At 36.7% G+C, this 15,185-nt stretch overlaps 1 protein-coding gene across 1 annotated transcript in view; it reads right to left on the bottom strand.

Annotated features, from left to right (window-relative positions):
* The window catches only part of LOC129747245 (dopamine receptor 2), a 361,371-nt gene that overhangs the window by 12,751 nt on the left and 333,435 nt on the right, over positions 1 to 15,185 (bottom strand). Inside the window, exon 3 of the mRNA XM_055741356.1 lies at positions 6,521 to 7,077. Coding sequence (XP_055597331.1) covers positions 6,521 to 7,077 — 557 coding nt within the window. The remainder of the gene's footprint in view (positions 1 to 6,520; positions 7,078 to 15,185) is intronic.

Raw genomic sequence — 15,185 nt, 5'->3', positions numbered from 1 at the left:
TGTCAAGCTGGCCGATAGCAACGGAAACACTGTCTCAGCTCGTGCATTATTGGACAATGGGTCCCAAATCTGTTTAATGACCGAGGATTTATCGAAAAAGCTGAACTTCGTACGTTTTCAAGAAAGTCTTCCCGTGAGAGGTGTTGGAGGTTGTACGAATGTTTCGAAAGAGTCGGTCCTGGCTCGTGTTTTGTCTTGTACATCCCCGTTTACTACCGCTGAGAGAAAATTCTATGTGCTACCGCAAATCACGTTGGATTTGCCCCAAAGTAGCGTCAATGTCAGTACCTGGAAACTGCCGCCGTCTATCAGTCTTGCAGATCCTGATTTCAACCAATCGAGCCCTGTTGATATTGTGATAGGAGTGTCTTTGTTTTACGATGTGTTGTTACCGAACCAGATGAAGATTGATGATGCCGGCCTAATGCTACAAAACACTCATCTTGGATGGATCGTCGCAGGAGAGCTACCGGAAACACCAATTGTATCTTGTAGTGCTATGACACCTACTGGAAAAATAGCTAATGATTTACCTTGATTAATACCACCATGTTGGAGATTTGCGCTTATATTTTTCTGTCTGACTGCTGTCTGTTTGTTCGATGTTGAAGTTCTCGCAAGCTCTGTAATCGTCTTTGTAAATATGCTCCTCCTAGAGCTTTGGAATATAAAGTATTCTTGTGACGGATCATGTAAACATGCATACAAATTGTATTGGCTAAAATTCAGAGACAGACTGCAGCGAATCTACAGACACGGTGTCTCTGATGGAACGATTTTATTTATCGAAAATTAGCATCGCTAATTTGTGCACCATTCGAAAGATGGGACTTCCCTCTTTCATTTGAGCTCAAATTTAAAATGATCCACCGGGGGGTCTAGAACATTTTATTTTTTTGTAGATATTTTAACCATTTTAACGGTTTTTTCAAAGACAAAATTTTACTAATCACTGTGATAACGCTCGTCTTACCTTTAGCGTAAATCCAACATCATATGTCAATAACATGATTTAATAGGAAATTTCCCTGGCTACAATTTTGTAGAAGATTTCAAAGTGATACAAATTTATAGAAAAGAGTTGGAATGCAACAAACAGAGTGATTATTATTTTATTTGAAAAATCTAATAAAGCTTCTCACCACTGATTGAACTAAGACCAGAAAAAGTATCCAACGAGCTAAGTTATTGATTGTAGAGTGTATGAATGTTCAAAACGGTTTATTTACATTACAAATTCAATCTTTAACATAAAATTGATCAGGATTAGCTGAACTTATGAGCATTTTTGGGGTTTTATTATTGCGGAACAAATATCAAATCTTTTTTTTTGTCACTCCGATTTTTTAAAAATCCCGAAGTCGGAAAAAACAAAGTTTAAGGTATTTAAACACAAATTTTATACATTCTTCGAAAATTCAAACTGTTGAAAGAGCAAAAGCCAAACTTTAGAAGATTGGAGTAATATCACCTGTTGTTTAGGATTTTTTTTTCAAATGTTTGATCTTAATTCTCTCGGTTGTTGGATTTTGTGCAATGTACAAACATTGTATACAAGTTTGTTGCAAGCCAGCTTTGGTTCAATTTTTTCCAATGTATTGAATTTGAATTAATTTTTATTTTAAATCCCCCAACCACCTCCCCCTTTCTCCACTGATGTTTCAACTCCAAATGACAAAAGATTGCTTTAAAATTTGTTCCGGCCGTAAAAAAAAAAGATGGCACCTGCTTGAATTGAACATTTTGTTACTCATTTCATACATTGAGCAATGTTTCATTTTAAATATGTGCCTTATCTGAGAAAATATATGTAGAAAAATTATTTTGAGCATTTCAAGCCACTGCTTTAAATACTGTTCATGACACGATGTTTGTAGGGTGATTAATCGGAATACAGACCAAGACTTGCAGTGTTGCATTTAATATCAGATAAATACACATATTTTTTTATTTTATCTAAGAAGTAGAATCGAAGTGGAAAATTGGCAAAAAAATCTGAGGACTTCAGATCTGACAACTGAATGTGAATTGAGAGAATATTTTCAGATAATAGTATTACATCAAATCAACCTCTTAAAATTGTTGAAAACAAAGTTGATGTTGAGTTCATTTTGTAATCTTCTTTTTCCTTTTTATCGAAAAATCATCAATAAAAACCAGAAGGTTCTGTCGAGTACTTTTGACAAAAATGAACAATCAGGAATTTTTGCTTGAAAACTTAAATTCGACCACATTTTTACATACACGAGTGCCTCCAAAAACACATGCAATGAAACATGAACAATAGGTTGAAGTTTTTATTTTATTTTATATATGACACTTTATCATGCTTAAGATACCCGTGCCTAAGGTTTTACAATCAATCAAAAGTGAAAAGTAGGAATACCTTCAGAAATCATGAAAAAGGATGAAAGATTTTCTACAAAGATGTTTGATTTTGAAATCCAGATGCATCTTTTAAAATTTGGGCTTGAATGTAAAAGTAAATCTTATTTGTTTCCTAGTCCCAAATGTTTGTTCATAAATTTTCAAGAAAGGCGGGAAACATTTTCTCCAGAATAAAACCCTACAAATGCTCATAACTTCAGATAATCCTGATCAATTTTATGTAAAAGATTGATTTTTTGATGTAAATGAACCGTTTTGAACGTTTATACACTCTACAATCAATAACTAAGCTCGTTGGATACTTTTTCTGTTACTTTTTCAGTTCAATCAGTGGTGAGAAACTTTATTAGATTTTTCAAATGAAATAATAATCACTCTGTTTGTTGCATTCCAACTCTTTTCTATAAATTTGTATCACTTTGATATCTTCTACAAAATTATAGCCAGGGAAATTTCCTATTAAATCATGTTATTGACATAATATGATATTGGATTTGCGCTAAAGGTAAGACGAGCGTTTTCACAGTGATTAGTATGATTTTGTCTTTGAAAAAACCGTTAAAATGGTTAAAAAATCTTCAAAAAAATAAAATGTTCTAGACCCCCCGGTGGATCATTTGATATTTGGGCTCAAATGAAAGGGGAAAGTCCCATCTTTCGAATGGTGCAAAAATTAGCGATGCTAATTTTCGAAAAACAAAGTTTTCTCTCAGAGACACCGTGACAGACCGTTGGTTCCCCGATGGATTGTAGGATATGGTTGCGTGCGAAGGCCAAGGATTATACAACACCTTTGAAATGACCAACGAAACACCTACCTACTCCTCTTCGCAGTACCCGAGATATGCAGTTTAAAATCTTCGAAACACTATTAAAACACCTTATGTCGTCCTGGACAGCTGTATAAACAAAGTATTTTTCGCCCCCATGAGGGGCACTGTTGGCACTGGCGGCACACTTGACCGTTTTGCCAGGGGGCCAACTGCTAAGTTACGTTCAACCCATCTTGTTTGTTTGCGGAACATACAGTGTTTTTCTTCCGCCAGGGTCGTACAAAGCACCATTCATCTGAAGTCCAGGATTGTCGAAATGTGAAGGCCGACGTTATGCTCAATCGTTTGTTCGTGTACCTAGTAAACAAAGTATTTTTCGCCCCCATGAGGGGCACTGTTGGCTATAGCGGCGCTTTGGCCGTTTCTGCCAGGGGGCCACTTGCTAAGTTATGTACTTCTCTTTTTGTTTGATCGCGGAACCTACAGTAGTTTTTCTCCGCCAGGGTTCATGCATCGCACCATATACCAAATACGTCCAGGATTGTTATGTAGGATTTGCACCACCTCAATCGTTTAGCAACCCATTCCAATCAAGCCAGGCCAGAGGAATTTCTTCACAAGATAAGTATGCCCCCAGTAGGGGCGCAATTGGCTAGCAGCGGCTGTTAGCCGTTAATGCCAGGGGGCAACATTAAAGTTACGTTTTCCCTAACCACAAGTAGCATGGAGAAATTGCCGTATTATTCTTATACACAGGGTTCCACGGATTCTGGTCACCACGTGAATCATCTGTTGCTAGATTCCTTATGATTTGTACGAACGAACTTGTATCATCGTGTCGCTGTTCGACTACTCGAAACCTAAGTCACTTCAGCCCCCGTGAGGGGCACACTACGGTTTTGACGAAGCTGTTTCGTCAAAGTCTTGGGGGCCTCATCACAAGAAAACATATGTCACCAAAATCAACTTACAGCATAGCAGCCATGGTTCACCAAGACGAATCGGTTTCGTCTCCCCAAGGCGGAAAAACGTAGATGTGGATTGAGTAGATAATCCTGGACACCGTTACCGTTGTTTGAGTTTTGAGTGAACTCAAGGCGGGCGGTATGTTCGCGCCAAAACGACAGTGCGCGCACAACGCAATTGATTAAGGAATCACGTCGGCCACCAGCAACATTATTGCTTTATATCTGCCACACGCATCTGCTTGATCACGGCAAGCAGTGCGTGTGTACCATATAGGAAGAAAATTGACCGAGAGCTAATCGGTTTGGATCGACAACTGCGAGCTGCCGATAGCCATGTAATAGCGAAAGGGTTAGAACCAATTAGTCACCCGGGTCAGTCGGTCGTATTGTTTTTTGATAATTATACAGTCCACTGCGGTCTATTGTCTTATCGTTGAGTGTTAGAGTTAAGAATAAATTGTTCCCCGTGACTTTATCACCGAATCGTTCAAGAGCCGTGTATTTTTAACCGTCCGAATATCGAACGCAAGGGAAACTTCCGTAGTTTAACCGGACCAGTGAACTTTCGGAGGATTGGCCTCAACAGTCATTTTTGTCATTTTTGTCATTTTTGTCATTTTTGTCATTTTTGTCATTTTTGTCATTTTTGTCATTTTTGTCATTTTTGTCATTTTTGTCATTTTTGTCATTTTTGTCATTTTTGTCATTTTTGTCATTATTGTCATTTTTGCCATTTTTGTCATTTTTGTCATTTTTGTCATTTTTGACATTTTTGTCATTTTTGTCATTTTTGTCATTTTTGTCATTTTTGTCATTTTTGTCATTTTTGTCATTTTTGTCATTTTTGTCATTTTTGTCATTTTTGTCATTTTTGTCATTTTTGTCATTTTTGTCATTTTTGTCATTTTTGTCATTTTTGTCATTTTTGTCATTTTTGTCATTTTTGTCATTTTTGTCATTTTTGTCATTTTTGTCATTTTTGTCATTTTTGTCATTTTCGTCATTTTTGTCATTTTTGTCTTTTTTGTCTTTTTAGTCTTTTTTGTCTTTTTTGTCATTTTTGTCATTTTTGTCATTTTTGTCATTTTTGTCATTTTTGTCATTTTTGTCATTTTTGTCATTTTTGTCATTTTTGTCATTTTTGTCATTTTTGTCATTTTTGTCATTTTTGTCATTTTTGTCATTTTTGTCATTTTTGTCATTTTTGTCATTTTTGTCATTTTTGTCATTTTTGTCATTTTTGTCATTTTTGTCATTTTTGTCATTTTTGTCATTTTTGTCATTTTTGTCATTTTTGTCATTTTTGTCATTTTTGTCATTTTTGTCATTTTTGTCATTTTTGTCATTTTTGTCATTTTTGTCATTTTTGTCATTTTTGTCATTTTTGTCATTTTTGTCATTTTTGTCATTTTTGTCATTTTTGTCATTTTTGTCATTTTTGTCATTTTTGTCATTTTTGTCATTTTTGTCATTTTTGTCATTTTTTTCATTTTTGTCATTTTTGTCATTTTTGTCATTTTTGTCATTTTTGTCATTTTTGTCATTTTTGTCATTTTTGTCATTTTTGTCATTTTTGTCATTTTTGTCATTTTTGTCATTTTTGTCATTTTTGTCATTTTTGTCATTTTTGTCATTTTTGTCATTTTTGTCATTTTTGTCATGTTTGTCATTTTTGTCATTTTTGTCATTTTTGTCATTTTTGTCATTTTTGTCATTTTTTCCATTTTTGTCATTTTTGTCATTTTTGTCATTTTTGTCATTTTTGTCATTTTTGTCATTTTTGTCATTTTTGTCATGTTTGTCATTTTTGTCATGTTTGTCATTTTTGTCATTTTTGTCATTTTTGTCATTTTTGTCATTTTTGTCATTTTTGTCATTTTTGTCATTTTTGTCATTTTTGTCATTTTTGTCATTTTTGTCATTTTTGTCATTTTTGTCATTTTTGTCATTTTTGTCATTTTTGTCATTTTTGTCATTTTTGTCATTTTTGTCATATTTGCTATTTTTGTCATTTTTGTCATTTTTGTCATTTTTGTAATTTTTGTCATTTTTGTCATTTTTGTCATTTTTGTCATTTTTGTCATTTTTGTCATTTTTGTCATTTTTGTCATTTTTGTCATTTTTGTCATTTTTGTCATTTTTGTCATTTTTTTTTCTCAAAACATGGCGGAAACTTTGTGACTGATCTTTTTCTCTCTCATGCTTGGTGCAAATTTCACCAAAAGATATCGACTAGCAGATGGAAACAATTTTGGAATATTTTCGGTGGTAGAAGAATCAATTTTTTCCTCAAAACCTATCCGGTTCCCACAAAAAATACTTCCCGGGGGCCACGCCACTCAGTCAGAACACAAAAAAGAATGAGTGGATGGGAGCGGTGCGCTCACTTACCTATTAGCATATCGGTGGCAGCGAGCGATGCAATGAAGTAGTTACTCGGCTGCCGGATGCTCCGGTCTACGATGAATGCCAACAGCACCAGAATGTTTCCGCCAACGGTGAGTATTATGCAAATTGCCAAACATATCGCTATCAGGATGGTTTGCCACAGCTCGAACGGCGGAAGCACTGGGCCCAATCCGCTGGCTCCGTCCAGGAACAAGCCCCCCGTGCCGTTCAATCCATCCAGCAGCGATGATCCGTTGGCCGTTCCCGGGCTGCCATTGTTGTTGTTCCACTCCAGGAAGGTGTAGTTATTGCTCGCGAACCAACTACCATACTCGGCGTACAGATTATCAAAGTCCGTCCCTCCACTTCCGCCTCCGATGGAACTTCCGCCTGGTCCTGATCCCGGTCCTAGAACGCCTGGTCCTCCTGACGAAGATGCCTTCTCGTACAGCCGATGATACGCCGGGATGCCGAGCAAGTTCTGACATTCGGGGAAATTTAATAGATTTAATCTTTTGTAGAGTTGTTTGCAGAACTTTTCCTGCTTCTTTTTCAGCTTCCTGAAGAGGGACCAAACGAGAGAAAACAAGTGGAGTGCGTGGTGAAAAGAGAAAGAGAAAAAAGGAAAATCTAGTTGAAAAAATTGCAACTTTTTAGCCATCATCGTCACATCATGGTCGTCGTCGTCGTCGGAGTTGTTCCTTTGTGTTTGCAGTGGAAAAGTAGAAATGTGAACCTGGGATATGATGGAATTGAAATGTGATAACTTTCTGGGCTTGAATACAATCTTCGTTTATGCTTTATTCATTCGAGAAGTTTCACCACTTTATAATGTTATTACTTGGGAACTTTCACGCGCGTTCAGGGGAACAGAGCGGCTTCACAAAAAGGAACAAAACTGTCGCCTGAACGAATCCATACATTCTTTACATATGCACGCATAACTACCTGACAATGTAAGGAAGGTTGGGAAGTCACAAAATGCAATAAGAGTTAATTTTAATATGATAACTAACGTTCGGGATCTCAAGCAAATGAAAATTCCGTAAAAGGTTAGGAATACTGTAATTTGCCAATCGTTGTCCCCTGACCCAAAGTGCACTGAATGGCTTAAATTGTAAATATTTTAGCTGTTTTACCATTTTTCCCATAAATAATACTAGATCATGTTTATTGTATCGGTTTTCTTAACGAAACGTTTGTTGGACAATTTCAAAACCAGAATTTTGAAAAAAAAATTACGATACATTTATAATGAGAGAAAACATAGGATCGTACAACAGTTGGTCCGCTCAATCTCCTCCTGTCCCATTGTTGTAAATACGTCCGATGCAAGATTAGTACGGAAATTTCAAATTTACAGGGTCCGGCAATTAAAGTGCTATATTGAAATAAACATATAAATTGATCAAAACAACAATTTTTTATTTCAAATTCATTCAGTTTCTCTTGAAAACAAATTACTTATTCAAAATTAACTGATAAAGTTCGACTTGTTCGCCCTTGAGTTTAAGCACTCGCCGCAGTCGGTCGAGGAACGCATCGTATGAGACCCGCATGTGTTCTTGTGGTATTTCATCCCAGGCTGCCACGAGATGTCGCTTCAGGACCTCCACACCTTCGGGTAGCAGACTTTGGCCTCAAACATACTCCAAACAGTGAAGTCCATAGAGTTCAGGTCTGGCGAACTCGCCGGCCGCTCGAAGCTCGAAATGAACGCTGGAAAATGTTGCGCAATCCAAAGTTGGGTTTTCTTCGCTTTGTGAGCCGTCGCCGAGTCCTGTTGGAAAACCCAATCCCTGAAACCAAAATGTCGACGTGCCCACGGTTCGATGACATTCTTTAGAATTTGTTCCCGATATGTATTTTAGTTGATCTTCACTCCTTCATCCGGCCATCACGGGTGATTCCGGCCCAAACCATCACCGATGCTGATTTCTGTCACCGGGTGGCCGTCATCGAGTCGGCATGGCTTCGTGATATGTCTGGCAACCAAACTCTGTCGTTCTGCTTATTCACGAACTGCTGTACGGTGAAGGGTTTCTCGTCGGTAAACACGATATTCTTCAACCTTTCTTCCGGGGCCTCTTCAGCAGCGCCTTTGCTTTTTTTACCCGTTCTTGTTTCTGCTTCACCGTAAGGTCTTGAACCTTTTGGATCTTGTAGGGCTTGGTCTGAAGTTTATCTTTCAGGATCCGACGGAGACTTCGACCCCATATGTTGCCAATTTAGTGGCACTACGATGAGGATTTCTCTTAAGCCGCTTCTTGACGATCTTCGCCATGGCAGGTGTCACCACAGTAGATCGGCGCCCACCATACCGTTTTTGGCACTTCCAGTCTCCAGGTATCTTTTAACTGTTCGGCATACAAAACGTCTGCACACTCTTATATCGGACAACTCACGAGCTATGCCCTTCTACCGTTTGCCAGCTGTCAAATTTTAAAATTTAAGTTTTGAGATTATCAAACTCGTTGAAAAACATATGAGACAAGTAGGCGATGGTTTGTTGGTATCGCACGTGTTTTTTTTCGCTCCGTCGCGGTGGAAATTAAATTTTTGAAGTTTAAGTAGTTTCTTATTGTAAAATTGTGATTTTTTTCTTGTATAAGTGGATAATGCTTGGTGATCAATAATTTCATGTTTGATTGTTTGTGCGCGATCGGATTCTCTGTTGATTCCGTCCAACTCCGGCAGGTGACTTCTTTGAATGATGCGCTACAAGAGGGAATACACTTGCTACTTCAACAAATGGGGAGTTCGTTCCATTATCCTTCTCATTCATTTACTGATCCGGGAGTTTTTCCTTAAGAATCTGAAAATTCGGAAATGCCCTTTATTAATTCATGAAGAGACGTGAGTTGCACCCCCTCAATTTGCGGGGAGTGTAGATAAGTTTTTTTTTTCTTTTTCAACCTACTTTTTCAACTTAAGAAGTACAATGTCGGAAACTTTTTTGGGTGTAAATAAAAAGTTAGATGCGCATAAGAATCACGTCAGAAATCGTCGTAAAATAAGAAGATTTATCCAATTAATTTGTGCTTTGGAACCTGACAGTTTGTTTATGTGCTCGTATTAAAAATTATGTTCCAGGTTTGAAGTTTGCGAAATTTACCAAAGTTTTCTAAGCTATAGAGTTCAATTGTCGGTAAGTTATTGAATGATATTTCCGCAATGGTTCATATTTATGACAACACATTGGAATTTTTCAGATGCTGTGTCAGTCATGGATGTGTGCTTTTACAATTACTCTGCATAAAATTTTGGAAGAGCATCGAAGGATTTTGAGATGCTTCTAATTTTTTCTCTGTGTCTGCAATATTTATTTTCAAGAGTGAGTAAAAGCGCTATATCCAAGGTCAATTACCCGAGATGATGGTACATGATAACCCGAAACATGTAGTTTCCAGTAAAGTAATTAAAAAATAACAATTTATCAATTGATTCAATTTAAACTGCATTGTTTTGGATTGTCAGAAAAAACGCATTTCCACCCACAGAAGGACCAACTCATAAGGGCCAACATCAAGGAGCACAGCAAATTATAGCAAATGTGTTTCCAACGTGAATATTTCAAACATTTTATAATCATGGCATCAACCTCGATGAAAAACATATGTTTGTATGAAAGTCGGGCAATTATCTATGTCTGAAAAGTGTCAAAGTCACTTAAACTGCTTTACCTTTTTTATCAGATTTATTTTGAAATCCATTGTCCCGACCATTATCTCAACATTTTATACCAAGAATCAAAAGGTTGTTCTGAAAAATCACTGTTTCTAAAATTTCCAGACGACAAATCTTAACACGTTCGTCGTCCACAGTGGGCGGCACAAAATACGTCTAAATTTAAAGGTCAAAAAACCAATTTGGAGTTAATTTTTCAACCTATAGCCGTAATTCAGAGCCGAAACGATATTTCCTCTTGATGTTGTGGCCTATCTATGTTGGACACTTTTTGAGTGGGTGACTTGTTGTATTGTATTGTATTGTATTGTATTGTATTGTATTGTATTGTATTGTATTGTATTGTATTGTATTGTATTGTATTGTATTGTATTGTATTGTATTGTATTGTATTGTATTGTATTGTATTGTATTGTATTGTATTGTATTGTATTGTATTGTATTGTATTGTATTGTATTGTATTGTATTGTATTGTATTGTATTGTATTGTATTGTATTGTATTGTATTGTATTGTATTGTATTGTATTGTATTGTATTGTATTGTATTGTATTGTATTGTATTGTATTGTATTGTATTGTATTGTATTGTATTGTATTGTATTGTATTGTATTGTATTGTAAACTTAGACCCTAAATCTCAAAAAAAAAATCAAGTCGGAGGTTGGAAGACCAAAATACTACCTATCTTATGTGCAATTTTCTCAGAAATTAAAATCTACCGTCGAGTTAGACCGGAGACGTCTGAGTGAAGCTTTATTTGGCCCATATTTTCTGGAAAAATAAAAAGTCATAACTGAAAAATAATTTGATCAAAACAGTTTTTCAGCCGAAGAATTGTTGGGAAACATTTCAATGTGATGTGAATGTTTCTAGAAGATTGATCAAATGCTACAGAGGTGACATTCATTACAAATAATGTCATTTTCATTAAAAAGGTTTACCACTTTTAGGTCACTTTTTGAAAAGACAAATTGTTATACAAAATTGTACAATTTGAGCATAAATCAGTAAAAAAATCAAAAACTTTGGACGAGCTTGAGTCCATTTTTAAGCTTCTAATTGATTATTAATCTGTAAAAATCGATCGACTTACAAGTGAGTCCTGAAGTAATTGTTTAATAAAATCACATCTTCTTCATAGGAGTAAAGGGGGGGCAAAATAGATCGCGTCCTTTTATCTTACCACCTGTAAGAAAACGCTTTAAATTAGATTTTGAAACTAATTAGTTCATTCTATGGAATTCCAATAAAAAAATAAGGTCAAACAACACTCAACTAAGATGACTCCGGTTAAATTTAGTGACAAATTTGAGTTTCTGAGAAAATTTCACGTGTGATTAATGCTATTCCAGACTCTCAAACCGGCGGCTTCGTGTTTTTAATTTATATTTTTGGTCCGAATTTTCCCATTGTGCCGGTTTATATGGAAGACCCCACTCAAAGGGGGCCGTCTCCAAATCCGATTGCATTTGAACTAAAAGTTCTCATAATACGCTTCCGTAACAAATATCAACCTCTTTGACCACATGGTGGCTGAATCTTAAGAAGGTTTTAAAAAGGTGCAACCATTGGAAAAAATCGGACAACATTAGGCACGACATAAAATTCTCCTGTGCAACTATTGGGCACAGACAAGCTGTTTTAAATGATTTTTTTTAATTTTTATGTCATTTTTTCGAACCCTTGAACTTTTGGATCGTGTTGACAAATACTGTATGAGGGCAATGGACAAAAATCGAGTGAATTCGATTGAAAAAACTAAAATACGGCATAATGACAAAATCATGTGCATAGCTGTGCAACAATTGGCAAATCACCCTAGGTGAAAGTCAAATAAAAAAAAATCTTTGATGCTTCCTGCGACTCGGGTTTTACCACTTCATAAGGTAAGATATGATAACAGCATAAGTCGTGATTTAGAATTATAAATCAGATCAATAACTGCAATTTACAGTAAATAGACTGAGTCGATTTGGGGTCCTTTTTGAATTTTTCAAATCTTGGGGTCTGAAAAACTTTGTCTTGGTTTGAAACTCATCAATGACTTTTTTCAGAAATTTTGAGTGAAGTTTACATGAGTAAATTTGAACTTTTGACTTTGTATGGAAAAATTTAATATTTTGAACTGAAAAATCAACATCATTTTTGTTTCCTCTGTGAAACCGAGCCAGCGTATGGTTTTTGTGCCTATTTATACATTCTCTGAAGAAAACAACTTTGTTTCCTGAACAACTTTGCCCAAGATCGTTACTTCGTATCTTATCGAACGAAAAAAATATTAGGTGTCCGATGGGGACATGTCTTTTGGCGTTTCTAAACAATAAATTCAACTGACATCACTGCTGGGTGCCTAGCAAGCAATAGCATGGCTACTTTTCATGCAATACTTCGCGAAGCATCAGCAGTGATGTCAATTGAATTTATTGTTTTTGTTGTTTAATTTATTGTTTCAACTTTTTTGCCTAATAAGATACTAAGTTACGGTTTTGGACAAAGTTGTTCAGCGGAAAATTTCCTCAATAGAATTTATAAATTGGAACAAAACTCACAGAAGAAACAAAAATGATGTTGATTGAAAAATCATACCATACCAACCAAAAAGTTTAAATTTACTGAATAAACGTTACTTAAAAATTCAGTAAAATCATGGAGGAGTTTTGATTCAAAACCAAGTGAAAGATTTTCAGAATCCTGGGTTTGAGAAATTCAAAAATGACCCCAAATCAACTCAGTCTTATGTATGTAGAAATTAAATCATAATGTATCAATCAAGATTGGTCTCAACATTTTCCCAAAACCTTCTCCCGCCCACGATTCCAAATAGTAATTTAATAATTTGAAACTGTTTTATTTGTCGACAGTCAACTTTTTAAGCTGTCTTGCGCTTTGTTCTTTACCTAAGAACAAAAAAGCACACAAAATTATCCACTGACTTCCAAAGACCTACACTGGATGGGGGACAGTTGTCAGTCAGTCAGTCAGTCAGTCTGCTAGCCAGCCGGAGTCTGCCAGTTGACTGCCCAGAGGGCGGATAATTTTAATTTTTACACTCTCTACTTCATCTGCGTGAAGATTGTGGAAGGACAACAGAAAAAAAAGTTGAATGAGTTTGCTTACAGTTTTTATTCCTTTTTCCGCCATTTTAAGCGGTGGAGGCGCTCTTTGGTGGCATCGAAGGACTTGCTTATTTGCAATGTTGCTGTTGTCTACTTTTTGTTGCTGAAGCATATTTGCTCTACTAAGTTAAATAACCTGGAGCGCCTGAATGATGTGCGAGATGCTTTCTCTTAGGCCGGTGGATAAACAGTTTTAAGTAAGCTTGCTGAAAGCATTATGAAATAATCTTAAAATCCAAGCAGAATTCCTGCGGACGGTCTGTTAGCTATCATATTAAAGAATTACTCAACACATTTAAAATTTTACCATAAAAAGGCAAGGGAAATAAGGGCAGAACGAGCACCCACGGAGAAGTGGGCACTCCTCTGTTTTACAAAAGTACGAATTTAAAAAAAAAATTAGAAAAGTTACCTGGTCTTCAAACACACATATTTACCGAAGTATAATTAAACAACTTGGTTCTTAGGTGACGGAAAATTATATTCATGCTGTAAGTACGAACTGGTTGTGAATCTCGTGGGGATCAGGTCCATAAAAATAACCTCACTCGAGGCGCCATCATAACGGAACTTTAAATGACTTCCACTAATGGGGGTCCCAGTCAGGGTTCGCAATCTTGTAGCAATTTGGTTCGCCTCAACGCACTAACTACTGCCGAAAGCTAGAGAACCATTGATGATGAGGGGATGAGCTCTCAGATTGAAAAACGATACTTCGTCCCTCTAGTATAGGTCATAAGTATACCAAAGCTAGAAACATTAATTTTTCCAGATAATATTCCGGTACGAAAAACGACCAGAGTGCCTTTTCTGCAAACTCATTATCACTTTGTAATTGAGTCGCCTTCGTGAAGAAAAAAGGGAAAAAGTCAGTAAGGAAAGGAGAACGGACTATAAAATCAAACTTATAACAGTCATCAGTCTAGCGTCCGGCCCGGGGGTTGTCCCCAAAATGACAATTTTCGCAAAAACGTTCCTCCCTTCCATCAAATCCCAAAAGTGACAAGGTTGAAACGCGTTGCGCTGCCTGGTGGCAAAATGACTTCCCCGTTCTTTGGATTTTGGTATTATTTCGTCGTATTTCAGCTGAGAAACGATTAATAATTGTTGGATTTGTTGTTTGCCCGTAAGAAAAAAACAGTTTGATCCGATGGATGGATGAAAGGTTGACGGAAAAACCAGTAAATCACACCGGAGGCCCCGAGGAATCCGAGACCGAGTCCCGGCTTGCGGTGTGGTGATTTGTCTTATTTGAATAACTCAAGCGAGAGTGCGAAAAGGAAAGCGGAACATGTTGAGCTTTGGGTTTTTCGAAGGAGGCAAGAAGGAGCCAAAAAACAGTGGAGGAAAGTGAAAAAGTTTTATTGTTTTGGGAGCGTCAATCTCTCCTCGGAATGGTTCACAACCCATTTAGTAAATGTTTTGTGGTTTTTCATAATGGAAGACCGATGTTTGATGGAGATTTATTTGGGAGCCTTCTGGTAGACTCGGCAACTTGGAATCCCAACAGGAAAGAATCTTTCTTCTGATACGTGTGGTTTTTCTTTCTAAACGTGGTTTTTCCAAGATGTTGAAACTTCGAAACCATTGCTTTGATCTTTTCAGTAACAATATGAAAGCAGTTCACTCGTGTTGGGAAAAAGTAGTAGTAATTTTGGCACTTGTATCACATTTTGAAAATTTCACCACTTAAAAATGTTTTCAAGATCTTGTAACCGTGGTGGGATTAACCGGAGATAAAACCCACAGTGGTTCCCGAATCGTAGCCAGCACTGGATGATCCCTCGGTGAGCATGTAGCTTATGCGCCACTCGGACCGAAATCAAAGACCACACACCAAGGTCTGAATTTCCCGGCTGAGAC

Source organism: Uranotaenia lowii, chromosome 1 (genome assembly GCF_029784155.1).
Source record: "Uranotaenia lowii strain MFRU-FL chromosome 1, ASM2978415v1, whole genome shotgun sequence".
NCBI classification, from domain to species: Eukaryota; Metazoa; Arthropoda; class Insecta; order Diptera; family Culicidae; genus Uranotaenia; species Uranotaenia lowii.
Note: the sequence above shows the minus strand (reverse complement) of the source record. Positions and strands in the feature narration are given on the sequence as shown.